Source organism: Harpia harpyja, chromosome 23 (genome assembly GCF_026419915.1).
Source record: "Harpia harpyja isolate bHarHar1 chromosome 23, bHarHar1 primary haplotype, whole genome shotgun sequence".
In the NCBI taxonomy this organism is placed as follows: Eukaryota; Metazoa; Chordata; class Aves; order Accipitriformes; family Accipitridae; genus Harpia; species Harpia harpyja.
In genome coordinates, this window is record NC_068962.1 from 4,457,766 (window position 1) to 4,480,823 (window position 23,058).

Consider the following 23,058-nt stretch of genomic DNA (forward strand, 5'->3'; position numbering starts at 1 on the left):
AGAGTTGCAAGTGGTGTTTTTTCAGTGAAATACGCACATTAATTCCAAAGCATGGCAAGGGCTTTTTAATGAGTAAGATTGTAACATTTGAAAAGCTCATTTTTAATCAGAAAATCTCTCTCTTTAAAATTCACTGTAATGGATTGCTGCATTGCTTAAAACAGAATAATATCTAGGACAACTTAGGTGACTGTCTTTGAACAGACTGATGAAAGCAGTGCTCTTTAGCAGTGTTATATAGTACTACATGCTAAATACATTTGTTATATGAATCACTTCTTGCAGGTATAGATACCAGAACAATGTATATATTATTTGCAACAGCGATTCTGTTTTTATTTAGCAGTGAATGGATTTAGTTTTTGAAGGATTTAGGTTCTAGTGTGTTAAATTACTATTACTGCAATTTGTAATTTCTAAGTCGTTCACCTACTTGTATAAAAAGTTGTCCTTATATGAATTCCTTCCACCCTTTGGAGTGAAATTTCAGGGTTTACTTTTGAAGTTAACGTAGTTAACATTTGGTAATTAAACCAGACCTATTCTATGTTTTGTCCTTTTGGATAAGAAATTACTTTTTCAGGCCAGTGTAAACACTGTTAACTACAACCTTGTTACATTTGTTTGACTTTTCCTCCCCCCACTCCTCAGGCATGTGCTCTCTGCCTTAAGTTTATCTCAAGATGAACCTGGCATGACAGTTACTTCACACCCACTGCCAGTTTAAAAATAAATCTTAATATGATTACAGTGACAAATGCATTGTACTGCTTCTGTAGTGAAGACTTGATAATTAAAAAAAAAGGGGGGGGGGGAGAAAAAACGTTGAAGTTTAGCTCTTTTGTTGTTTAGCAGGCTGGTTTGCATCATTTGAAAGCTTCGCGTTATCTTTCTTCCCTGCGTTTCCTCTCTGCAGGGCTTCCTCCGTTTACTCAGTTGTGAAGGAGGATAGAGGGGGTGATGAAACAGTTTTTTTTGGTTGGCTGTTTTAATGATAGTGTTTCATGGTGTGATCCAAAGCCTGATGAAGCTGATGGACTTTGGATCAAGCTAAGTCAAAAACTGAAATCTGTATTTGGAAAACATCCTGCAGACTCTTTGAATGCTATATCTAGAAGTTAAATAAATGCTCTTAACTACAAATGACATTCCTGTCTTATCTACTGGTGCTTAAACATGGCTCCCTGCTCTCCTTTTATTGTTTGGGCAGGGAAAAGCCTGGGTTGCTAGTTATGGTACAGACAAAACTGCTGTTCTGTTCATTGTGCAAGTAGCCTTTATAACATTCAGACAAAATTCTTGTTTCATCCCATGGCAAAGTACATACAGTATATTGTGTGTGATGACAGAATATTATCATAATATGATGATGCATTTTGCATGAAGCTCTCCAGAATGCCTCATTTGAGCTTTTGCCATTGTAATTCCATGTATCATTTCAGTGTTAAGCAATGCCCTAGGGTCAGGAAAACCCATAAGATGCAGCTGGTAGTTAACCTATATGTCACTAGTCTGCACGGAGGATGTAAAACAGAACATTTCCATATGAATAACGCCATCTGTTTTTTAACTCCCTTGCATTTAGTTCTCAGCCTTCTCAGCCTTCCCCTGACACAGCCATCGCCCTGTATCTCCTTTCAGTTTCTTGTCATAACTCTGCCCAGTCACAGCCTTCATGACCCAGAGGGTCACAAAGCAAGAAAGTGTGTCTGGAGCTCAGGCTGCCCAGAGGTGATGTAATGCGGAGAGAGGGCAGGGGAAAGTTGAGGCTTAAGTTTGAGAGACCCTAAATAGTGCCAGATGCTGGACTGATGAGATAACTAGTAAGACCTGTAGTAGTAGACCTGGGGAGGGGGAAAGAGGGGGCTTAATTTTTTTTCTTTTTTTTTCTTCCCAACCTGAGGACCCTACAGATTTTCAAAGGCAGATGTGGACCCCATGCACATTTAAAATGTAACTCATCATTGTACTTAGGAACATGTTGGTCACCTTTTTCAGGATACCTATAGATTGTGAATGTGTTACCAGGTTTCAGCAGACCACAAACTCAAAAAGAGCTGTTATGGATTGTCTTTTTTCCACTGTTGCCCAAATTCAAGTGAGACACAGTAATACACCGCACCACCTAATTCGGAATTTCTATTTCGTTCGTTTAGACAGTGTTGTTTATCAAGTGAAATGCTAACTTGATAACATTTTTTGAAAATTGTGTTTGCATGTGATCAGGGAAAACACCTCTTGTGATGGATACTGAGTTTCAGTACAGATACTGACTTGTGTGGGGCCAACCTTTTAATTCTAAATAGTTTAATGAGGACCAATAAGCCTCAGCTCTGTTCTATTGAAAGCTGATTATAGCATAAAAATGCTGTAAGAAAATCCTTCAAGTGTAAGCAGGATTTTCTTCTTCCTTGTGAACGTTTTGAAGGTACCAATGTTTTTGATCATTGTTAACGTTTGAAATCTCATGGTTCCCACGCGTTGTTACAACATCTTTTTGTTAGATGTTAATTTTCCTGTATGTAGAAGAGCTGCTACATACAGTAATTTTTTGTGACCCTACATTTTTGTCCAAGAGGCACATCTTCCAAAAGGGCATTTGTAGGTGACTTAAGAAAACTAGTATGACTGTATTAGCTGATATAACTTTTTTGCTTTTTGACCCAAATATTAGCAAAAAGATACTCAAGGCTGCCAACACCCTTGCAGATAAAAGCTTCCCCCCCGCCTTAGTTTCCTCATATGTAGTACCAGCACATTCCTTAAGGGCATGTTATAAAAATAATGAACAACTTCTATATTATGCATACAGGAGCAAGAAAGTAAAGCTCCAGCATCAAACCAAAGGGATTAAGGCAGTCCCAGGGGGGTAAGTTGAAGCTGCAGAGAAACATAACCCTGATGGTACCCGCCTTGCCTTTGGTAATAGGGAGCAGCGCCTGGAATGTCTGCAGAGAGAACGCCGTTGTCTGTGTTGGTGCTTTGAAGGCTGTTCGCTCATGGGAAGGGGGGTTTCTGTCCTCTTTGTACTCTGGCAGGATTTCCGGGACGCTGTGGCACATGCCTCTAGGCAGCTTGGAAAGCCAGTGATTGAGGACAGAATCCTGAACCAGATCCTGTACTACCTACCTCAGCTGTACGAACTCAATCGGGACCTCCTGAGGGAACTGGAAGAGCGGTTATCTCACTGGTGACTATCAATAAAAGGATACCACTCCTTTGATGTTGAAATTTATCTGTGGGGCTTATGTGGCTCCATGTGACCACGGTTTGACTCTTGTTTGTGTTTCACGTGCCTTCTTAAATGACAGAATTGACTTTGAAAGTACAGGAGATCATTTTCCATTTAGATGTGTCCAGAAAGGTCCAGAAGGCATGTCAATACATGCTTTTAGCAATCTCACTTTTTTATTTAAAATTTCATTTTTAATTGAAAGTTCTGGTCCCTGCATGGGCATGATAAGTGGACTGTTCCCTTAGAGGAAAAGGAGGCTGTCCTGAAGAGAGGTTTGCATTTTAAAGGTAGTTGAGATCTACTAACCAGACATAGTGCTGATTGACAGCCACAATCCCATTGAAGTCCATTCTCAGTTACACTGGTGGATGTATCTAAATCAGCTACACAAAGGCGCCAAAATGGGTAAAGACTGTAATCCCATGCTTGCTGTTAAGGGATGGAGACTGCAGCTTGAAGTCTGAAGATCTGTCTCCTCAGAAATCCAGCTTGTACTAAAGTCTTCAAACAATTCAAGACCATTTTAAGCAGACTGTGTATTAAGTGGTTGTCATCTAACACCGAACTAGTGTGTTGAGGTGTGGCTGATAAGGTTTTTCAGAGTAGCTACTGAGATGGATGCCTATCTGCTGAACTGTAAGCTTTTTGTTCAGAACGCAAACTAGCACATCTTACTGTGAAAGAGATGTTTTGCTGTAGGATTAAGATGTACAGTCTTTTTAGCTCTTTCTAATTGCTCTATTTTTTGTTTCTAGGCTCGAACATCAAAGAATTGCTGACATATTTGTAAAAAAAGGTCCCTACTTAAAGATGTATTCAACTTACATCAAGGAATTTGATAAAAATGTTGCACTATTAGATGAACAGTGTAAGAAGAATGCAGGTTTTGCTTCGGTCGTCAAAGACTTTGAGGTACTGTAGTCTTTTGTAAGATATATCCTATTTTGTGGCTTTTCAGCAGTTGTGATCCTCCATAAGGCTTTAGAGACTATCCTCCAATTTGCTGGTTTTTTGGGGTTGGGGTTTTTTTTGCTGCAGTCTTGGCTTGAGACTTAGTAGGGTGGAAGTGGAAAGAAGTAAATTCAGACTTTGTGAAGTAACTGGTGATTTTGGCTACCACTGTGAGATATGATAAAGGAACTTGATTTTCAGAAAATGCAGCACTTGCTACAAATTACATCAAAGACACATTAATAAAATCTCTAGCTGCTTTTTATTATTTTGTCTCCTGATCATACTGATTAACTGTCCTATTGTAACCAGGTCGATTTCTCTACCACATCACAGGGCAGTAGCTTGCTCATGGGAATAGTGTTTCATTTCAGTTGGAAACATTAAAAAAGTGAATTTTCTCATCTGCATATTTCTAGAAGTTTCAAACCCAGCACATGCAGCAATCAGATGAAAGCTGATTCATGTCCCTAATAGCATTGCCAGATTTTTACATAACTCCCTTAAAACAAGTCGGAGAAGAGGTGCAAGCTCCCTGAGCACATGATCCACACAAACTGTGAATTTACTTTCTATTACACGGGCTTTCCCCTTGGGTAATCCCTGCTCTGTTTGCTTACGAGTGGTTCGAAAGGCTCCTTGGAGTGAGCAAAGGAAGAGCTTGAGGTAGAGACAGCAGAGACTGGAAGGAGATAAGAGGCCTTTTTAAGGACTCGGTGTTTCAGATGCACTTTATTTTGAATGCAAACTCAAGACAGTTAACATTTTTGAAGCATGGATCTTTTAATTCTGTGTTGTCTTTAGAGGTGTGGATTAATTAAAACTTCTACAGTGAGCACTGCTGTCTTCTCTGCCTTTCTGCCTAATGGACGCTGACAGCAATTACAAAGGAGCACGCTGCCCTTGCCACCGGTGTTTCCTTTATTTCTACCTTTCTCACCTCTCCTCCTCCTAAGCAAAAGCACCTGTTTTGAATCCATAGAGTATGAGTGCTTACTGCTGTCTTTTAATGCATGATTAATTTTGCATGCAGTCTTCCACACGGAAGTGCTTGCTCTGTAGTGTGGTGTTTAACACTGTGGTAGTGGCACCTTTTTAAGATAAAGCTTCTCCAATGTAATCGGTGGTTTAGGTAGGTATGTTTTCTGTGCTGGAACCCTTGACTACCACAGAATCGTTACTCATTTTGGGTGTTTCTTTCAGATGAGCCCCCGCTGTGCTAGTCTGGCCCTCAAGCACTATCTGCTCAAGCCAGTTCAGAGGATTCCCCAGTACAGGCTCCTGTTGACAGGTACAGTCAAGCTCTTTTGCAGGCTTAAGAAGCCAGTCTTCACACGTCCCAGGAAACTTGTTTTCAGGCGGTCGTATCCATCTGTAAAGCGTGTTTATCTGACTTCAGATATGTGAAGCTTTTTTCAAGAACATGTCATGGGTTTAGAGGCTTTCTTTGTTAGTAGATTGCAATAAGAAACACAAGTGAGGTGCTGATATTCCCAACGCTGTGGCTTGTTCTCTGATGGTATGTTCAGCAGTACTTGGAAAACACAAAAACTGCAGTGGGTTTTGTTTGTTTCTGTGGTAACAGAAGCCCATAATTTCCTTAGAGAGTTGGAATGCTCCTGCTTTGCTTTGGGTTTGGTTTTTTTTTTTGTTGGGGGGGGGGTTGTTTTTTTTTGTTTTGGGGGGTGGGTTTATGAAGGAAAAAGGTAGCAAGGAAAACTGGAGCTAGGAGAAGGAAGCGAAAGATGTCTGTGCAACTGTGAACTTCTGCAAGTAGCTTCTCCATTTCTCCGCCACCCAGGTGTTTTATCTGTAAAATCCATTCTCTTTTAAAGGCAAAACACATGTTTTTAGCGTATGTTTACCAGTAAGTGTGTAAGACTTGTTACAGGGGCACTGCAGGCTGAAGAGCTGGCTTGGGACTAGGTAATCTGGGCTCTACACCCTGCTCTGGCGCTGGCATGTCTGAGTGACCTTGAGCAAGTCATCTGCATGATGCAGTGCTTTCTTTTCTGTAAAAGGGGCGCAACGATAGAGGCCTCCTTTGTAAAGTATTTTGAGATGTGTTTGTTATAAGAGGGGGATGGCTCCTGTAAGGATTTGGAAATACTTAAGGCATTGTTTTTGAAAGCCATTGCTTCTTGATGAGCAATTTAAAAATAGCCTCTGTTTATGTAGTAACTGCAAAATAAAATGCTCTGTGACCTTTTTTTTTTGGCTCTGTAGCTGCTTGTTGGCATTTCCCCAGCAAGTACTTAGACTAGCGATGCTGTGGGAGATACAGACTTAAGTGTTATACAGCAGTTACCAAGTTATTAACATTGACTGTTTTCATTTTAATCATCTGATTAAAGTCACAGGTGTTGAAAAAAGGGTGAAAACCCCTTATTAAATGGACTACTTTGTAGGGGGAAATCTTAGTGACCCTTAATTGATGAAATCAAACCATAAAACGGCATTTGGGGAATTTTCTTTATTTTAAAAAGGTACTGACTTAGGGCATGGCATAGGCTTGTTACACACTCCGAAATCAGCAGCGCTTTGGATAAGTTCAAAGGTTTTAATTAAAAAGGTTGAACAGAGGATCAGGATGGAGTAGATGCCATTGTCGATATACATAGCAAAGCAAGAGATGTCAGGGGTGAATGGCACTGAAACAAAACTCAAATGTTGAAGGGGAATTCCTCGTGATCATTAACTGTCATTGCAGCTGGGACAGGCTGTTTTAGACCTGAAAAAAATCATTCTGTGGTGATAGGGGTTGCTGTGGGTGTCCCCAGTCTGCAGACCTTACTGTGGCTGCCCAGCTTTAAATAGGGTTGCAAATGCTATTGACAGGAATGGGATTGCAATGCTGGCTGCTGATTTAGAAAAGTAATTTTCTCTTGTTCTATAGGAGCAATAAAAGAGGTCAGACTAGGAGTTTAATTATGCTGGGGCTGGGGAGTGTTATTTTGGATCTGTTTCATTTTCAGTCTGTTCAAGCTATCATGCATTTCTGTTCTCACTGAGAATCTCACTCTTCCATATCTCTGTGGATGACCCGTCTGCTCTGTTACCTTCCAGCAGCTCTGTGTAATATTGAGCAATCTCTATATAAACTTGTGCTGCAAAACCTTTGGAGGACACGCAGAATATTTGGATCTATTGTTGCAGTGGGCGTGATGCAGTGATGCAGCAGCTGCCCAGGCTGAAGATGGGGGATCTGTGGGCAAGGGAGGAGGGGGCAGCGGGTGAGAGCAGAGGAGCAAAAATAATCTGGGAAATGAAGCTGCTGGGCCTGAGTCAGCAGGGGTTTCTTCCGATTTACATGTTCTGTGTCAGTGGGACAGCTTTGTACCGGTAACCTGCTGCTACACGGTCACATCACGAGATTGTTGCTGTGCTTTGAAGTGGAGTTACTTTTGTACTAACAAAGGCAGGAGCAGGTGGACTCATAAATCAGCCAAGGAGAGGCACAGCTCAGCTGTTTAATTATACAGCTTCTGCAGTCCAGCAAGGGAACTTCCACTTCCCCACATGCTGGCCCCCAGCTCTCTACTGCAAATATTAGATGGGGTTTGGGGGAGGTTAATTAGAGGCCTCTGATTTCCAGTAGAAATGAAGGAGAGGTGATTCTCTTCTCCCAAAACCCTCTGATTTGAGTAGATGACTTGAGACTGTACAACACAAACAGGCACTTCAATGCCACAGGATAAGCCTTTCTCCTCTTTTTCTCAACATAAGGTTTGCAGAGAGAGAGTCTTTTATTATCCTTCACTGGGCTATAGTGAGGGGAGGCTGAGAGGGATGAAAAATCAGCCTTTGAGCACGCTGCTCCTTTGCGGGTTGGAAATAGAGTTGTCAGACTTAAGGCCAATTACGTGTTGGGGAACGATTGCTTTAACTTAATTAAATTAGGCAACCTGAGACAAAAAGTAGTTAATGAAGCAGAAGAGATTTTTTAGCAGTAGAAGAAGTGATAGTCACTGCCCCCCAGCAAAAAGGATGACAGAATTGCTGGCTGCTGTCAGGCAGAAGTAGGGCATAAGGAAATTTTGTTCCTCACAGAAACAGTACTTGTGTGCTTTTGTATTGATTTTTGTTGTGTTTTGGGGTATCCAGCAGAGTTAAGAATTTTAATTTCTAAGTCTGCCTTTCTGAAGGTATGCTTAAGGTCTTCCTAGTCTGAACAGCTAAAGCACATTTCAGAGGGGAAAATTTTTTTGGCGAAGACTGTAGATACCATTCTACCTTAATATTTGACTTCTGTATTTATTTTATCTAGGAATATTTTTGCTAAATTTTTACTGTAATGTTATTCATGTCTGCAAAATCCACTTGTCTATATAGTTTAAGCCAGTACCTCCAGAAAGTTGTTGCAAGCGCAGGATTTCCAGTGTGTATTCACAGAAGAGACTAAAAATATCTGTTCTGATGTTTCTCTGAAGCTGAGTTTTAGCTATGAACTGAGGTCCACTTACCAGATATACATAGAGAGTATTAAGATGAAAATTACGTAATTATCACTTTCAGGATTTTACAGTTGCAAGTTTTATTGACTGCTTCAGTTTTGTAATGCAAAAGCTGCCTGCCTTTTTAAATACAGAATTTTAAATGAATGCAGTTACGTTAAAATCTCTAATTCTCCCTCTTCTATTCACTGATGATATGATTTAAAATGCTAGAATATACCCATCCAAAAAATGTTTTTGAGTCATGTAAAGTGTTGTTGTTTTGGGGAACATGTCATAAAAGCACAAATATGCCAAGAACCAGTTCCCATGTTGGGTTTCTGGTTTTAAGTCTCCAGTGCAATTACTTTGGGTATTAAATTGGATGTCTCCGTGTACTAGGGACAGTTTCTTAGCGTGCCAGCAGTACATTTGCAGATGAGTCACTTAGACCCACCTCACCTCTTGTTCCCAGTCCATAGAGGTGAGTGTGGGGTTGGCAGCTTTAAGAAACTGGTATTTCTGTATAAGCTGTAAGGACTTTCTTTACTGGGACGTGCCCACAGGAGTCTTTGTGCTGGCCCTGATGAAGATGGAGTCGCAATTGTAAAGCTTTAACTGGTTTGTTTTATGGTGGAACCCCAAGAGTGCTCTGCCTGGGCAGTACGGCACAGCTCCGACTTGAGAGAGCCCCTGTCCGTCCCCTCGGCAGGCAGGGCAGGAGGGGGCGGCTGGTGTCCTATGTGTGACAGGTTCCTCCAGGTTAAATCAAGTTAAAAACAATGTGAACTCTTCTCAGTTCCTTTCAAAATACCTCCTGTTGATTCCCCCCCCCCCCCCCCCCCCCCAGCTGCTTACCAGCATAACCCAGGGTGAAGCAAGATGAACTTTGTTTTTAATGGAATATGTGCCCACCTAAATATTGCACTGGAACGTCTGGTAGCTACTGCAGCACAAGATCCTGAGGGATGTGAAGGATGCAATATTTATGGAGTTTAGCTCGAGAGGTTTTGGTGCCATGTCAGACATGTCTTAAAAGATCACACATTGCCCAGCGCCTGCTAATGATCAGACAAAACTTGGAGGAGAGCAGAAAGCTGTGGGTGTTCCTGTGGCCCAGCCAGACCTCCCAGCGCTCCTTCCCTGCTTCCCTGCAGGAGACCCCAGCCAGTTCCTCTTCCTTCACCTCAACCTGCTCTTCATGCTTCTCTCTTGGATCCTCCCTTAGGTCTTTGCCAAAAAATAAAAGTACAGTGCCAAATATTTCTCTTCCTGTAGTTCTGTTTTTCTCAAAGCTTTCATTAACTGTGACAAGATTTCTCACTCTTTGTAGCATTTCTACTGCAGAAACATGTTTCATAATTCCTTTTTTTTTTTTCTTTTGCATAAGGAAAAGATTACAATACACTGAGCAGTCTCTGAGGGGCATGCATGAAGCAAGACATCTTATGAAGGCAGGAACAATTGGCTCCTGATCCTTCTTGAGTAAAAGGATGAATTTGGGTAGGGCAAGCACATGGGAGTTGAATTATTTCACTCCTACATGAAACTTGTACAACCGTGAAGCTAAAATTGAATGCTTGCTAGATCACATATGATTAGTTTTCAGTAGATCTGCCAGAATCTTAATACCTCATTTAAAAGGTAATTATACATCAGTATTTGTTGATATTACCAATCTAACATGTATATTTCTTTGAAAGTTTCTGGTTTGGTTTCGTTCAATTTTAAGCAGTTCAAAGCTGTAGCTTGTAGGGAATAGATGGTTGACTTTTTACTGAGGGTATATATTATTTTTTGACTGGATATTGTACTTTTTGGTGAACTTGACACTCGACCAGGGAATGGAAACTCAAGGGGGATGTTTTCTTGTATAGTCATACATTTGGAGTTAATTTTGGCTAAGTAGAATAGATTTTAAAACTACCAAGACTTTAATGGATTGAGGGTGCCATCTCGTGGTTGAGGAACTAAATTTATAACTGAAAACCAAAAAGGCCTATTTGAACATGGGGGGGGGTTATGTATAATACTTTTATTACTGAAAAATATTAATCATAATCAGATCTTCTATAATGGCCTACTTTTTTTCTTAGCTCCTATAGACAAGTTAGGTGCTCAGGCAAATACCTATAATCTTCAAAATTTTTTGCATTGGCTTAAATGTAAATGATTGCAAGTATGTACTTATTTTTCACTTGCTTGTTTTGTTCTGGAATAATATATACAACATATTGTTTGTCTTCGGAGAAAGCCACTGCTTCAATAACCTTCTCTTACCTGAGCAAGATATCACGATATACTTACATTATGGAAATGCTAGTTTTCCTTTTGTTATTACTTTGACATTTAAAAGATTAAGTAGTAGACCTTTGTGGCATAGATCTGCTTGAAAAGCAGGTTTCCAGGAAAAAGGCGGGGTTTACTATTTTGTGGTGCTGTTTATTTCTTTAACAAAACTATCTCTGTATTATTTTTTTTTTTACACAGATTATTTAAAGAATCTTTTAGAAGAATCTGCAGACTATAGAGATACTCAAGGTAAATGTCTCTTTAGATTAAAGAAATCCCAGCTTATGTACATATGACAATGTTTCTAAATTTTAAATGCATGCAAAATGCTAACCCAGTAATAGGAATGTTTTCTATTTAGTTCTAAGTTTCTCAGCAGAGATACTGAAAGACTACAAACTTGTGTTTCAAAAAAGTTTGGAGCTGACAGTCGTATCAGCTCACCCTTGAGTTGAAACCAAGAGATAAGAGTGAAGTTCCACAGGCAGCTTAAGCAGGTATTTTGGGCACTGCTATTGAAAGAGACAGTCCTTGCATGTGTAGACCTTTCACGATAGGCAGTGTGGTCTACCGGCTGCTCTCCCCCAGCTATGAGCCTTTCTGGCCTCCGCCTCTCTCTTTGTGCCAGGGCAAGAGTTTGCGTGGTGGGATTGAACAAGATCAAGGAGCTGATCTGGGTTATATTTCACCTGAGAAGCTCTCCAGTTTGACTTGTCACAAGTTGCACAAACACAAGTGACTTCCACAATTTCTGCATGTGGGGGGAAAGGAGATAAGAGGAAATGAGAAGGAATAGTTGGTGATGGAAGAGGATAGGACTACATGTTTCATGGTAGTTTGGGATTAAGCTGGTTTAACTTGAGTGTAGCAATGCGATGCACGTTCAGACTGTTTCCTTCTTCCATGTGTGTGCCTCAGCGGTACTAGAAATGCTCCCAGTCAATGCTTCCATTTCATTTGCGTGAGCCCCTGTCACTTGTTTCAGTCTCTTTAGTGACATTTGTGCAACGCCTTTACCTTTAGGAGGGTTGTGCAGATGTAGTTGATGGGACTGCAATAAATCAGTGCCTTCAATGCACTGAGCCAAGTTTGCTTTCTAATAGCTTCCTCTGCTGATACAGTACTGTAAAATTTATGAGTAAATATCTCTCTTAGGACATTTGGATGTATTTGTTTGAGTACATTGAAAATATAAGCCAAAAATATTTTAAATTATGACTCTTTAAAGAGATAGAAAAGTTTTTCTGGCACTTCTTATGGTTGTGAACAAACTAATTCTTGCACCGCACATTAAATAATTGACCACTTGAAAAGTCAGCTCCTTAAATATATATTTTACTTTACATTTTCTTGTGACTTCTCCAGCTTCTATGGGTTTTGTAGTTGTACCTTCCACAGTATTTTTCTCTCCCTTCATACATCAAAGATAAAAGCAGAAGCTTAGTTATAACAATAACAGTGTTAATTTTATGCATTTAACATGTTTGATAGTCTACCTTTGAAACTGGGTAAGAAAACAAAATCTAATCTTTACTCACGAAGATCTTTCTTGTGATCATTAAGCTTAAATTAGTTCTGACTGCTTAGTAGTTAAATTCCATTGGTGGGGAGGAAGACTAGGTTTGATTATGGTTAGTATTCTTGGAAAAAAACCCCAAACACCACAATTCTTCCTGATGACCTTCATTTGAATACATTACTCCAGCTAAGTGGTATAAGAATTGGAATGCTCTTCCCTGCCAAAACCCACTTTGTTTATGGACTCTGACCGTATAGATTATTTTATGTTGTTGTTTAGATTTGTTTAGTCTTGGCTTTATAAGTAGCCCTGAGATCCTGGAACTTTCCCTTCAATAACCAGCAAATTTTCTCTAACATTCTTCAATCTATCTTGAAGTCAGTGAGTAAAATTCTAAGTTTTTAATAGATATAATAGCTGATAGGTGAAGGAAAGTGTAACAAAAAATTCAGGTACTCATTCCTGTCTTCATGAATTTAGCTAAATTTCCCTTTATTTTCTTTCAAGCGGATGGGAGCTGGGGAGTGTTTTGGCTGGAGCAGCTCCAACATTTCCTAGTAGGAGACCACCAGCTATTTTTCAGCAGGCTCAGCTGACATCGTGACATCTATATCTAAACTTAAATTTTGATCAAATGCTTGATATGTGCTATGCCTTTTAACTCTTTGACTCCTGTGCTTGCATTGCCTTGGTTCATGAAAATCATGAACAAAAATTCTCCTTAGATTAGCTTAGGAGGAGCTTTTTGTTCGTACCTCAGTTTAGTTTCTTATATGGCTTCATGACCTTCTGAAGCTTTCAGTTCAGAAAGCTGTATCTTTTAACATGCTTTCTTTCTGAATATGAACTGAACAATAAGGGAAGTCTATACATTCTACAGTACTAATACTCTAATGATTATCTGGGAAAAAAAACCACCAAGGCTTCAGTTTTACCTGGTTTGGTAGGCTTCACGGTGGACTTTTAAGCTAATGCAGTTCCTTTATTTGGAGTGCCTGACTGCACTTCAATTACTCAGAAGGTGCTAATTGCTTTAGAGACTACATTTTATCAGAGCAGTTGCTCTAGCTTTCAATTAAATGAGTCTTTTTTTTTTTTTTTTTCTACTTAAGTAAATTACAGGGTTTTGGATAAGATTGTTGGACGGGTTCTGTCTCATATACGCTCACTATTCAGTAATTTACGCAACCCTTTTATGTAACCCCTTCTTGCAGTTACACCTTAGCATATATTACACCTGAGTTGCTAGTTATTAAATATCAGTACTTAATAAAATCCCTCATCTTTGGTAACTCTTCTCTTTCAGAGATTTTTTTTTTTTCCCCCCTTCTGGTATTAAAAGTTTGAAATTTAGAAATTTGAACTTTATACTGTTATCTTGAGGTGCGGCAAAACTAAAGGCAGAAGAAAGAAATTGCAAAGATTTAGATAATTTTTCTAGGTAGTCTTCCATGACTGGCACTGGAGGCAGTTGTGTAAAATCAAAAAAACTTAATCTCTATGTAGTCTCAGTTAAAATGTTGTTAACTTTTCTAATGTAAGTAGAGACGTTGAAATTAAAGTAATTCTTTGTGTGAGAAACTAGAATTTAATTTTGCTTGTGGACTGTTTTGATCAGCTGTAAGAAATGATTGATGCTGTTGGTTAAAGCAATGACTTGCTAGGGTACACTTATTAAACCATGATCCAAAGACTCTGGGACCTATGGGAAGTGCTCCTGTATGCAGTGACTGTACAATCAGGTCCTTGAATCTTGGTGTGATGTGGAAGGGCAATATTGTACCTGTGCTTTACATAATACCAATGCTAACTAGTCTGTATAACCAAAGCATCATTTCTTCATCCTTCAGATGCTCTAGCTGTTGTCATAGAAGTTGCAAACCATGCCAATGACATCATGAAGCAGGGAGTGAGTATTTTGACTTATGAACCTGGTTGATTAAAGCTTTTTCTGTCTTTTTTTTTTTTTTTTAAAAAGTCATGAATGCAAGGGCAATTACTTACCTTTGGCTTTTTCTCCCTGTAGGATAACTTTCAGAAACTCATGCAGATTCAGTACAGTTTAAATGGACACCATGAGATTGTACAGCCAGGAAGGGTAGGTCCTCCAGATGGCATTCAGCAGATTGCAGTGAAAGTGCAGCACAGACGATATGCAAGCAAAGTACTGAAGGTGGCATATACCGAGAAGAAAAACGGTCCATCACTTAATTATTCAGTTCTGACAGTCAAATGAATACTGCCTCTCCAGATGTGTGAGGTTTTTTTAGACATTTATCTGATGAAAACTTACGATTTTTAGAATATCATTCCTTGCCAAATCTTGCAGGCAGGTTTTATTCCTCAAGCTTAACCTTGTATTTGTCATGGTTTCAAGTGTAGCATGGAAAACTGTAATGCAGCCATTCACACTCACTTTTAGAGAAACCTAAGGATGAACAGCCTTTCTCAGAAAGGGAACCTCAAGTCCCAAAACTTCTGCAGCACTTCTAGTGTAGTAGTAGTAACAATAATAATCATAATAATAATGATGATGAAAAAGTCAGCTCATTTGTATGGCTTGTGCCCTGAAAAGCTAGGTTTTGAATAGTTTGTTTTAATTTGCTAGGTCTTTCTCAAAGAGGGAACACTGATGAAGCTGTCCCGGAAGGTTATGCAGCCACGAATGTTTTTTCTGGTAAGATGCCATGTATGTTGCTGTGTGTAATTTTAAGTGGTTGAAACATTACACTGCAAACATAAGTAACTAATAACTTCAGGTAGTGGAAAAAATGACCAATTGTTGCTGTTCTACTTGCTCAACTCTAATTTAGAGAGATCGTTTGTTGCATATGTACTAATTTTAATAGAAAACTGTTTCTCACTAAAATGTACTGTTTTGAACAATGCTCATTTAAAATTTGAGTGCTTTTATGAGAAGGCCTTACCTGTGGTAGTGCGAAAACTTAACACAGTTACTCCATCCCACTTAGCCGTACCAGATCTTAAAACCTACACCACTGCCCCTGCTATTGCAGCCTTCCCTCCCTCCCTCCTCTCTCCTTCCCTGGCACGAGCCTGCTTGCATCCTGAGCGGAGCGCTGGGCTGGAAGTTAAGTGCAGGGTTCTCTTCCTGTCTCTGCTGCTGTTTTGTTTTAAAACGTCTGTGCATCCCTGAAGTTTCTGTTTCCACTTGAACCTTTTGTTTATCTCTTCTGTTTAGATAGTAAAGCAACTGTTGCTGTGTGTGATTTGTGGCATTATTGGTCCACAGTCCTGGCTGAAATCTGTCTTGTAGTTACTCTAGTATGAATAAATATTTCCCTGGGCAGCCATGGAGTATGACTCTAAGCTTGCAAGTGCCTGGAGATATTGTGTAGCATATAAAGCACTGAGATAACTGCAAATGATATCAGTTAAGGTAATACTCTCAAAAATCTGGTGCGATCTCGAGCTGGACCTCCCAAATCAGATGTTGCTAATTTGAGTGGCTCTAGCTTGGATTTTCTTTGTTTTGTTTTCTGGGGTGGTGGTTTGTTGTTTTGTGTTTTTCTTAAGATATAAAAGGTGCGAGCTAGTGTTTATGCCTTTAGACACTTAAGCAGTGATCTTTTTTTTTCCATTGATCATGTTGTGAAGATTTAATAAGGCTCATGAGACATTTGGTTAGTTTGCAGAGAACCTCATAGCAAAAACGTATGAGGCAGTTCAGTTTTCTGGTCTGTTTATGTGCAGTAAATGAAGTTTGAATCCATGTGTTGAAAAACACAGAAAAGAAAAAAATCTTAATAGCTGTTCAGTAAGTGAACTGAATGAAGCCAAGTCTGGTAGAACAGGAAATAAACAGTAGATGGACATTTAAACTGGTAAAATTCACATGGTACATATGGATAAGTTTCTCCTTATAATCATAAATTGCTAATCTGCTGTGTCCGAGTTTCTGGAATGTTTTGCTTTGTTTGAATTGTTAATTCTACTATCCTTTTAAAGTAGTTTGTTATATATATATAGCTGTTATATATATATAGCTGTGTACACGAGAAACATTTTTGTCCTTTTTGACAGCCTGTTCATTGACATCCGTGCACTGTTTACTCATGTGCCAAATGTATATTACCCGAGGAGGATATAAATAGACACCTATTGTTATCTAAATTCATACATTAAAATGTTTTGGGGGTTTTAAGTGGAATAATAGGAAGTAGAAGATGCTTTTCTGGACAGTTGATCTCAGTGCTGTATGAGTTTTATACTTCCCGTAAAATGCATCTGAAATTATCCATCTCTAAAGAGTATTTAGTTATTAAAAAGCTTTGCTTCTATATTACAGTTCAATGATGCCCTGTTGTATACTACTCCAGTTCAGTCAGGGATGTATAAACTCAACAACATGCTGTCGTTGGCTGGAATGAAGGTGAGTCACTTGTTAAAATGAGTCTTTCTCCAAATCTGTTTAAACTCAGGCCTTCAAATTTTCAAAACAGAAGTATGTTTATTGTTGGAAAGAGATATTAAAGATGCTTATGTTCCAGAGCAATTCTACAGGCTTAACATTTCTTGCATAATATGGCCCATGGGATTGCTGTCTAGGTTTTCCTAAAAAAACTCTGTTGCCACAGGAGCATCTCACCTCCATTTCATCCAGTATCATCCTAATCTGAAATAGTCTGCCTACTTATTTCTTGTGTTGTATTTTGTTTAGACTGCCTCACTTTTGCCTTGTAACTGCTTTTTAATGCCCACAGCCAGAGATTAGGCATCTCTGCCTGACAAGCTTCTGGTGGATCAAATCTCCATGGTTTACAGAGACTTGCTAACTGTGAGGGAATATATGGCTTTTGTTTCTGAGCCTTTGTGAAAAGCATCAAAGTTATGCCCTGAGCCCCTCCGGGTAGTGATAAGGGACATGCACGCCATATATTGACACGGTCTCTGACATGACAGTTAGTGGGAACAACAAACCGTCACCTGGGGAATCCAGTAACTTGTTTCTGGTGCTGTCAGAGAAGAGCACCGAGTCCAGCTGCAGTGCAGATGTGGTGTCCGGGTCCAAGCCTTCACAGGCAGAGCTGCAAAATCTCTTCTGCCAGCAGATGTCTGGTGGTGACTCAAAACCTCTCAACTTTTAAACCTCCTTATGTTTGAAACTTGGTAGCTCAGAAGGATCAGCCGGGTGGTCCAGCCCTTGGGGGTATGCGGCAGACGCCCACTCTGGGGTACACCAGTGAGCTAAATCTTGTCCCGCAGCAGCAGCAGTGCCTTTTTATGCCCAGTTGCAGCAGGTACTTAGAGGGCTATGGGCCTGGGCATGTTGAAACACGGTGGGAGGTGTCTGACAGCTCTTGAGCTTCATTCCCCTCTACGTCTCTGGTGTTTGTATGGGACCACAGTGAAATAAGATGGTGGGCTGCATGTAATTTTAGGGTAGCTGGGCCCTCTGGACTGGTGTATGATCTACCTTTGAGATTTTTTGCTCCAATGTACCCCTTCTGCAATAAGAAAACTAAAGAGAAAACTAAAGCAAGTATAAAAGTACCATTTCAGTTTGAATGTCAAGTTTTCTCTCTCAACTGAAGGTTAAAAAGCCAACCCAGGAAGCATATCAGAATGAACTGAACATTGAAAGCGTAGAGAGATCCTTCATTCTTTCAGCAAGGTAAGTCTTACAGATGAATAATGATTTAAAAACCATGTGATTTCAAACAGGCCACGTAAGCTTTTTACAGCTTATTTTGTACTTATGTGATGAAAAGTTACCCTTGGCTAGAGTAATTACAGACTAGAGGGAATGACAGATGGGTTTCTGGAAATAAGGTAGGCTTTGTTCTAATTTACTTTTGCTCACATTCAAAATCTGATTTTGAAAATTTAAGTTTATTTTTAAATGGGCCAGCAGAAAGGAAGCCTGGTCACATGTAGTAAGTTTCACAGATACCATCTGAATTTGTAGTCTCTAATGCAGTTCACCCTGACTTGTAAGGAAGACTGCCCATTGTGAAGTGATGGATAGAAGCACAAAAGCTGTAGTAAACGTGGCTGGTGTTTGAGCAATTTGGGCTTAAGGCTGCAGCTGGTGGGGATTCTGCTGTCCTCAAGACAGTTGACTGTTAATCAGAGTGAATAAAACTCTTGCTTGGTTCCTCCTTTTCAGCTTACTACACCTTCAGAAACTTCAAGTAAATTGAAATATTATCCTCTCAGTGCCTTTCATTGAGAGGAACAAGAATTAAAATTGTTTAAATGTAATTAATCTTAGGCTTTGCTTCTCAGTATTTTTTTGTTCTTCCAGAGTTACTGATATGCTCTGTCAGTGCATTAACGGGACAGGATATGAAGCGTGACAATAAATTTTGGTATTATTATTGGCAACTGATATAAACTGGAAGAAGTCATCATGGTCTTCTAGCTAAAATAACAGTGTAATTGAAACAAGAAATTAATCTCAGTGAACCTGAAATTATGGAAATGGCAGCAATTACTGGAATGGTGCTTGTCTTTACCAGAAAACCAAATTCTCCATGTAGCAGCAAAAGGATACATGGCCACTAAACCAGGGCAGCTCTGGTCTGCCTTCACCCAGATGCCTTTAGCAAAGGCCTGCTTTTGTGGATTGTTGTTTTTACCGTGTTTGAGTTGGAGTTTTATATGTTCTGACGTTTGTGACAGTGCTGATACTAATGAAGACAGACATGTTTTCTCTTTTGTTTAGCAAAGCTGAGCAAGGGCAGACTGCTTCTTTTTGTGTGACCTTGTAAATACTGACATGAAGATGTCTGCACAAAGATAGCACTATCTCTAGCTGAGGGGTAGACCAAGGTTAACCTTGTCAAAGTAGCCAAAGGAAGTAGCTCAGTTGTCTGAGCAGTAATTATTTACAACAACAGACTTTAAAGGAGTATTTTTGTATTTTTTCAACAAATGTAAATGTTTCTTATGGTTCTTCTGCACATTGGGGAAGCAAAGATGCATTTCACAGTTTAGGGTATGATTCTGCTCCAGTATAATATGAGCAGGTCCGTGCTGCTTAGGTGCCTTGGTGACTGGATGTCGCACAGATACATGAAGACATTTATGGGATTGCAGTAGCCAATGTGGATTTACTTCTGCTCGACTTGAAACAGCATTTCACTTTTAATTCAGTCATTTTAAAAAATTGTAAAAAATCATTGGAACTTGTGAAATTATCATCTTGAAATACAACCTACCTGTTTTCCACAAAAAGGATAGACTTGTCTTTCTGAGGAATTGATTAAATGGTAGATTAAAAGCAAGTCCTGTGAAATACATGTTGGTCCTTAGGAGAAAACCCCTATATATTTCTCAAATTGGGCAGTCTGTGACATGCTTTTGTCTTGACCTTGAAATTACTAGAATTTCCCTCATGTTACCAACTAAAGCTGCTCTGATTTGCTCTTTCTTTTTTAGTGTTGTTGATCTTGCATCTTTGGAGAGCATTCAGCTCTGTTATTTTTATCCTTGCTGGAAGCTATGTGTGGGCAAGAGCCCTAAGTTACACAACAGTGACAAAGGGAGGTTGCATTTGCTTGGGATGAAGGAGGTGCTGGGGGCCCCAGGTGTAAATGAGGATTTTCAGGTTGTTATCTGTCTGTAAGCGAGGCCTGAGTCTGTTGTGGTGTAGGAGGGAAACAAGTGAAAAACTACTAGCAATAGGTGCTTGCATGTATTTTTTCCCAATGAATTATAATAGTATATAATAATTCTGTTGTTCCTATTAATAAGTATATAATTATTCTGTTGTTCCTATTAATAAATATCCTGGATGTGAAGAGAATCAGTATCTTGCCAATACAGACTGCATCTTCCTTTTGATGATACCTCATTCTAACAGCTTCTTGGCTCCTATGTGGTAAAAATCTTAATTACAAAACTGTTCAAATGAATTGTACACACATTGGAGACAAATTTCGCCTCTGTGTTTTTTCAAATAATAAGCATTATGTGGAGTGTACACCAAAGAAGAGATTCTGAAGTGATCCTGGGAGCAGAGACAGGGAGTGGAGCAATTAAGCTGGTGAAAAATTGCTGGTAATAAAAAAGTAAGCCAGTTAATAACAGAACTACAGATAAATGCTGAGACAAGAGTCTTTGTCACTTCAGGTTTAGTTTTACTGACTGCATTAGTATTCTGCTTTATCTAGTCTGGGTTGAGGTTTCAGTTTTCCTGGGATATCTGTAGGAATGTGTGTCGTTTTACATGGTACAATGCAGTATTGTGCTAGAAATCTCTTAATTGGAGAAACAAGTTAGCACATCTGCACGATACAGCACTGTACAGAAGTAAAGCTTTGGTCCTGAAAACAATAGCCATGCCAGCCTGACGTGGCCTGAGGCCAGCTGGCCCCGTCCCCTTCAATAAGGCTAGCAAAGAGCTACCCCAGGCAGACATAGCTGCATCGCCTCCCCTAACATAAGGATAGATCCTGCAAGACTAGCTCAGCTGGGAGAGGTACCCTAAGGCTCTGATCCTGGGAACAAGAGGGATATACTTGTGTGAGCCCTCCTGGGACCACCTAACTGCTTAGCTCCATTGGGCAGCTGCGACGTGTGCCCATAGCACACGCATTTGCCAGTGATAACAATTGCTGGGGCTCTCTGCCGTCCATTTAAAGTTTTCTACTGTTTTGTTACATCTTGAATAAATAAAAAATAATACTACTTTTAAAAAAAAACTAAGAAAACCCTGCAACTCTAGTAAAGAGAATTCCTTTTGAAAGGATGCAACAAATAGTGGACCTGCGGCGAGGGAAGCAGTAGGGCTGTGCAGCTGGCGGGGAGGGCTGGGAGTGACAGCAGAAGAAACACTGCCTATTCTGCTGCGGCAAACCATTACATCAATTCAGTTGCCGATGGCACCGCCTTTGCTCTTAAATTCTGAAGGACTGTAAACAACCCTAAAGGCTAGCACTAGCAAACCTACCAAGCGCGAGCTCCCTAGTGAAATATTAGGGCGTAAGCCATGTAGCTCATCCTGCAAGCAGCTCCGTATGTAGCAATCCCCATGTGATCGGGGGATGCTTAGTCTCCCAAAACTGTGCCAACTTTAAATTTAATTATTTAATGTAGTTTTAGGAACCTAATTAAATGTAACCAGATTTTTAAAAAGCCAGAGGAGTTGATTAGAGTTATGAATGTTACATAGCTAATGCAGCCCAGTTGCTCTTACTGGATGAGGAAGTAAAGGTAAATAAACTGAAAAAAATGTTCCACTCAGAGTGTGAGATATTGGGGCAGGCGAGAATACATTGCTTTGCCCTTGCTTGTATCTTATTTCCTCTCTTTTTATTCTGATTTTGTTGCTCTGTGTGCTAGATCGGGTTTTTTTCTGCTCATGCCTCACAGGCTTCCCCCATGTTTGTTTACCTTACCAGACTTGTCCCCTCTGATTCTGTATAGTACTCAATTTCATCCAGTTCAAAACCCCAGCTCAAAGTATTTTCTTTTAAGGTTCAAAGATGATCAAAGCTTCTAAATTCACCTACAAAAGCTATTAAACAATTATTGCTGTTGCACACCTAATTTGTGTAAATAATTGCTTTCTTCTTCCCTAACCTTCCTTTTTATATATTCATCATGCTCAATTCCTCGGTGTAAAAAAATTAATTGATACTATTTAAGAAGTGGAGAATAAAAAAAATGTTGGTAGTAGATACTGATTGAAATTTTAGAAGCCCTTTTTAAGCTGGCATGGCATCTCAAGCAAGCTGTCTTGCTGTTCCTCTGCCACAAAACTGCTGCTTTCTTCCTCAGAGCACCCTCCACGGTGCTGGCACAAGTCATTGTTCAGCTGTGTGATGTACCCAGTCGGTAAATCGATCCAGAGGAAGGGCAGGTTGATGGCTTGCTTTAATACAGATTTGTTTCCCAGTCCAGCCCACTGCACTTACAGCCCACCACGTAGCTCTGTGTGTTCTGGCACAAGGGACAAAATCAGACCTAGTGGCTGAGAAGGGGGTATGGTAGGCTGCCCTTTGCAGCAGCGGCAGCATGGATTTATTTTATATGAAAGTGGTGGTGTGCCCAAGGCCAGAGAAAGTGCTTTGGCATTGCACGTAATCCAGTATAGCTGCAGGCTCTCGCGGTACCAGGCACTCCTTGTTCTCCCTGCTCCCTCCCCATGCCGTGCCACTTCAGCCTAATGCTTTCCTTGCACTTGATTAGTGATCCACCAGCTGTGGGATAAAGAGATACAGTAAGCTTATCTGTTTATCTCTTTGGGTTAGCTAATCCAGTGGAAAAAATTGGAAAAAAATAATTATTTCAAAGTAGCATGACCTGATAGGAGCAAAGAGTCAGGAGCACAAGGCTGGGGAAGACGGCACATTTTTTCTGACAGAAGCTCAGGGTTTCACAGGGTTGGGTATAACAAACTGCACCCTGAGACACAAGCAGGAGGGGGGGAAAAAAGGCTTGCTGAAATTTCAGAGTCCCTCTCAGGAGGGAGGGCCCATGCCTTTGTTCTGGGAGCACCATTTACACCAGTGGTACGCTATTCAAGGGTCCAGCAAGAAGGGCAAAGCAATGACTTTGCAAGCCTTTAAATGATCACAGGCTGTTTTGGAAGGAGGAAAGGGAGGGAGGGAGGGAGGGAATACACATTATAACAACAGACAGAAATCTTTTTTAGTATT

General features: G+C 40.1%; 1 protein-coding gene across 2 annotated transcripts in view; it reads left to right on the forward strand.

The window, feature by feature from the left end:
- The window catches only part of FGD6 (FYVE, RhoGEF and PH domain containing 6), a 75,675-nt gene that overhangs the window by 37,905 nt on the left and 14,712 nt on the right, over positions 1–23,058 (forward strand). For both annotated transcript variants that reach the window (XM_052774259.1, XM_052774260.1), the window contains exons 6-14: positions 3,039–3,190; positions 3,991–4,147; positions 5,390–5,477; positions 11,110–11,160; positions 14,281–14,339; positions 14,457–14,528; positions 15,039–15,107; positions 16,740–16,823; positions 17,986–18,065. In XM_052774259.1, coding sequence (XP_052630219.1) covers positions 3,039–3,190; positions 3,991–4,147; positions 5,390–5,477; positions 11,110–11,160; positions 14,281–14,339; positions 14,457–14,528; positions 15,039–15,107; positions 16,740–16,823; positions 17,986–18,065 — 812 coding nt within the window. The remainder of the gene's footprint in view (positions 1–3,038; positions 3,191–3,990; positions 4,148–5,389; positions 5,478–11,109; positions 11,161–14,280; positions 14,340–14,456; positions 14,529–15,038; positions 15,108–16,739; positions 16,824–17,985; positions 18,066–23,058) is intronic.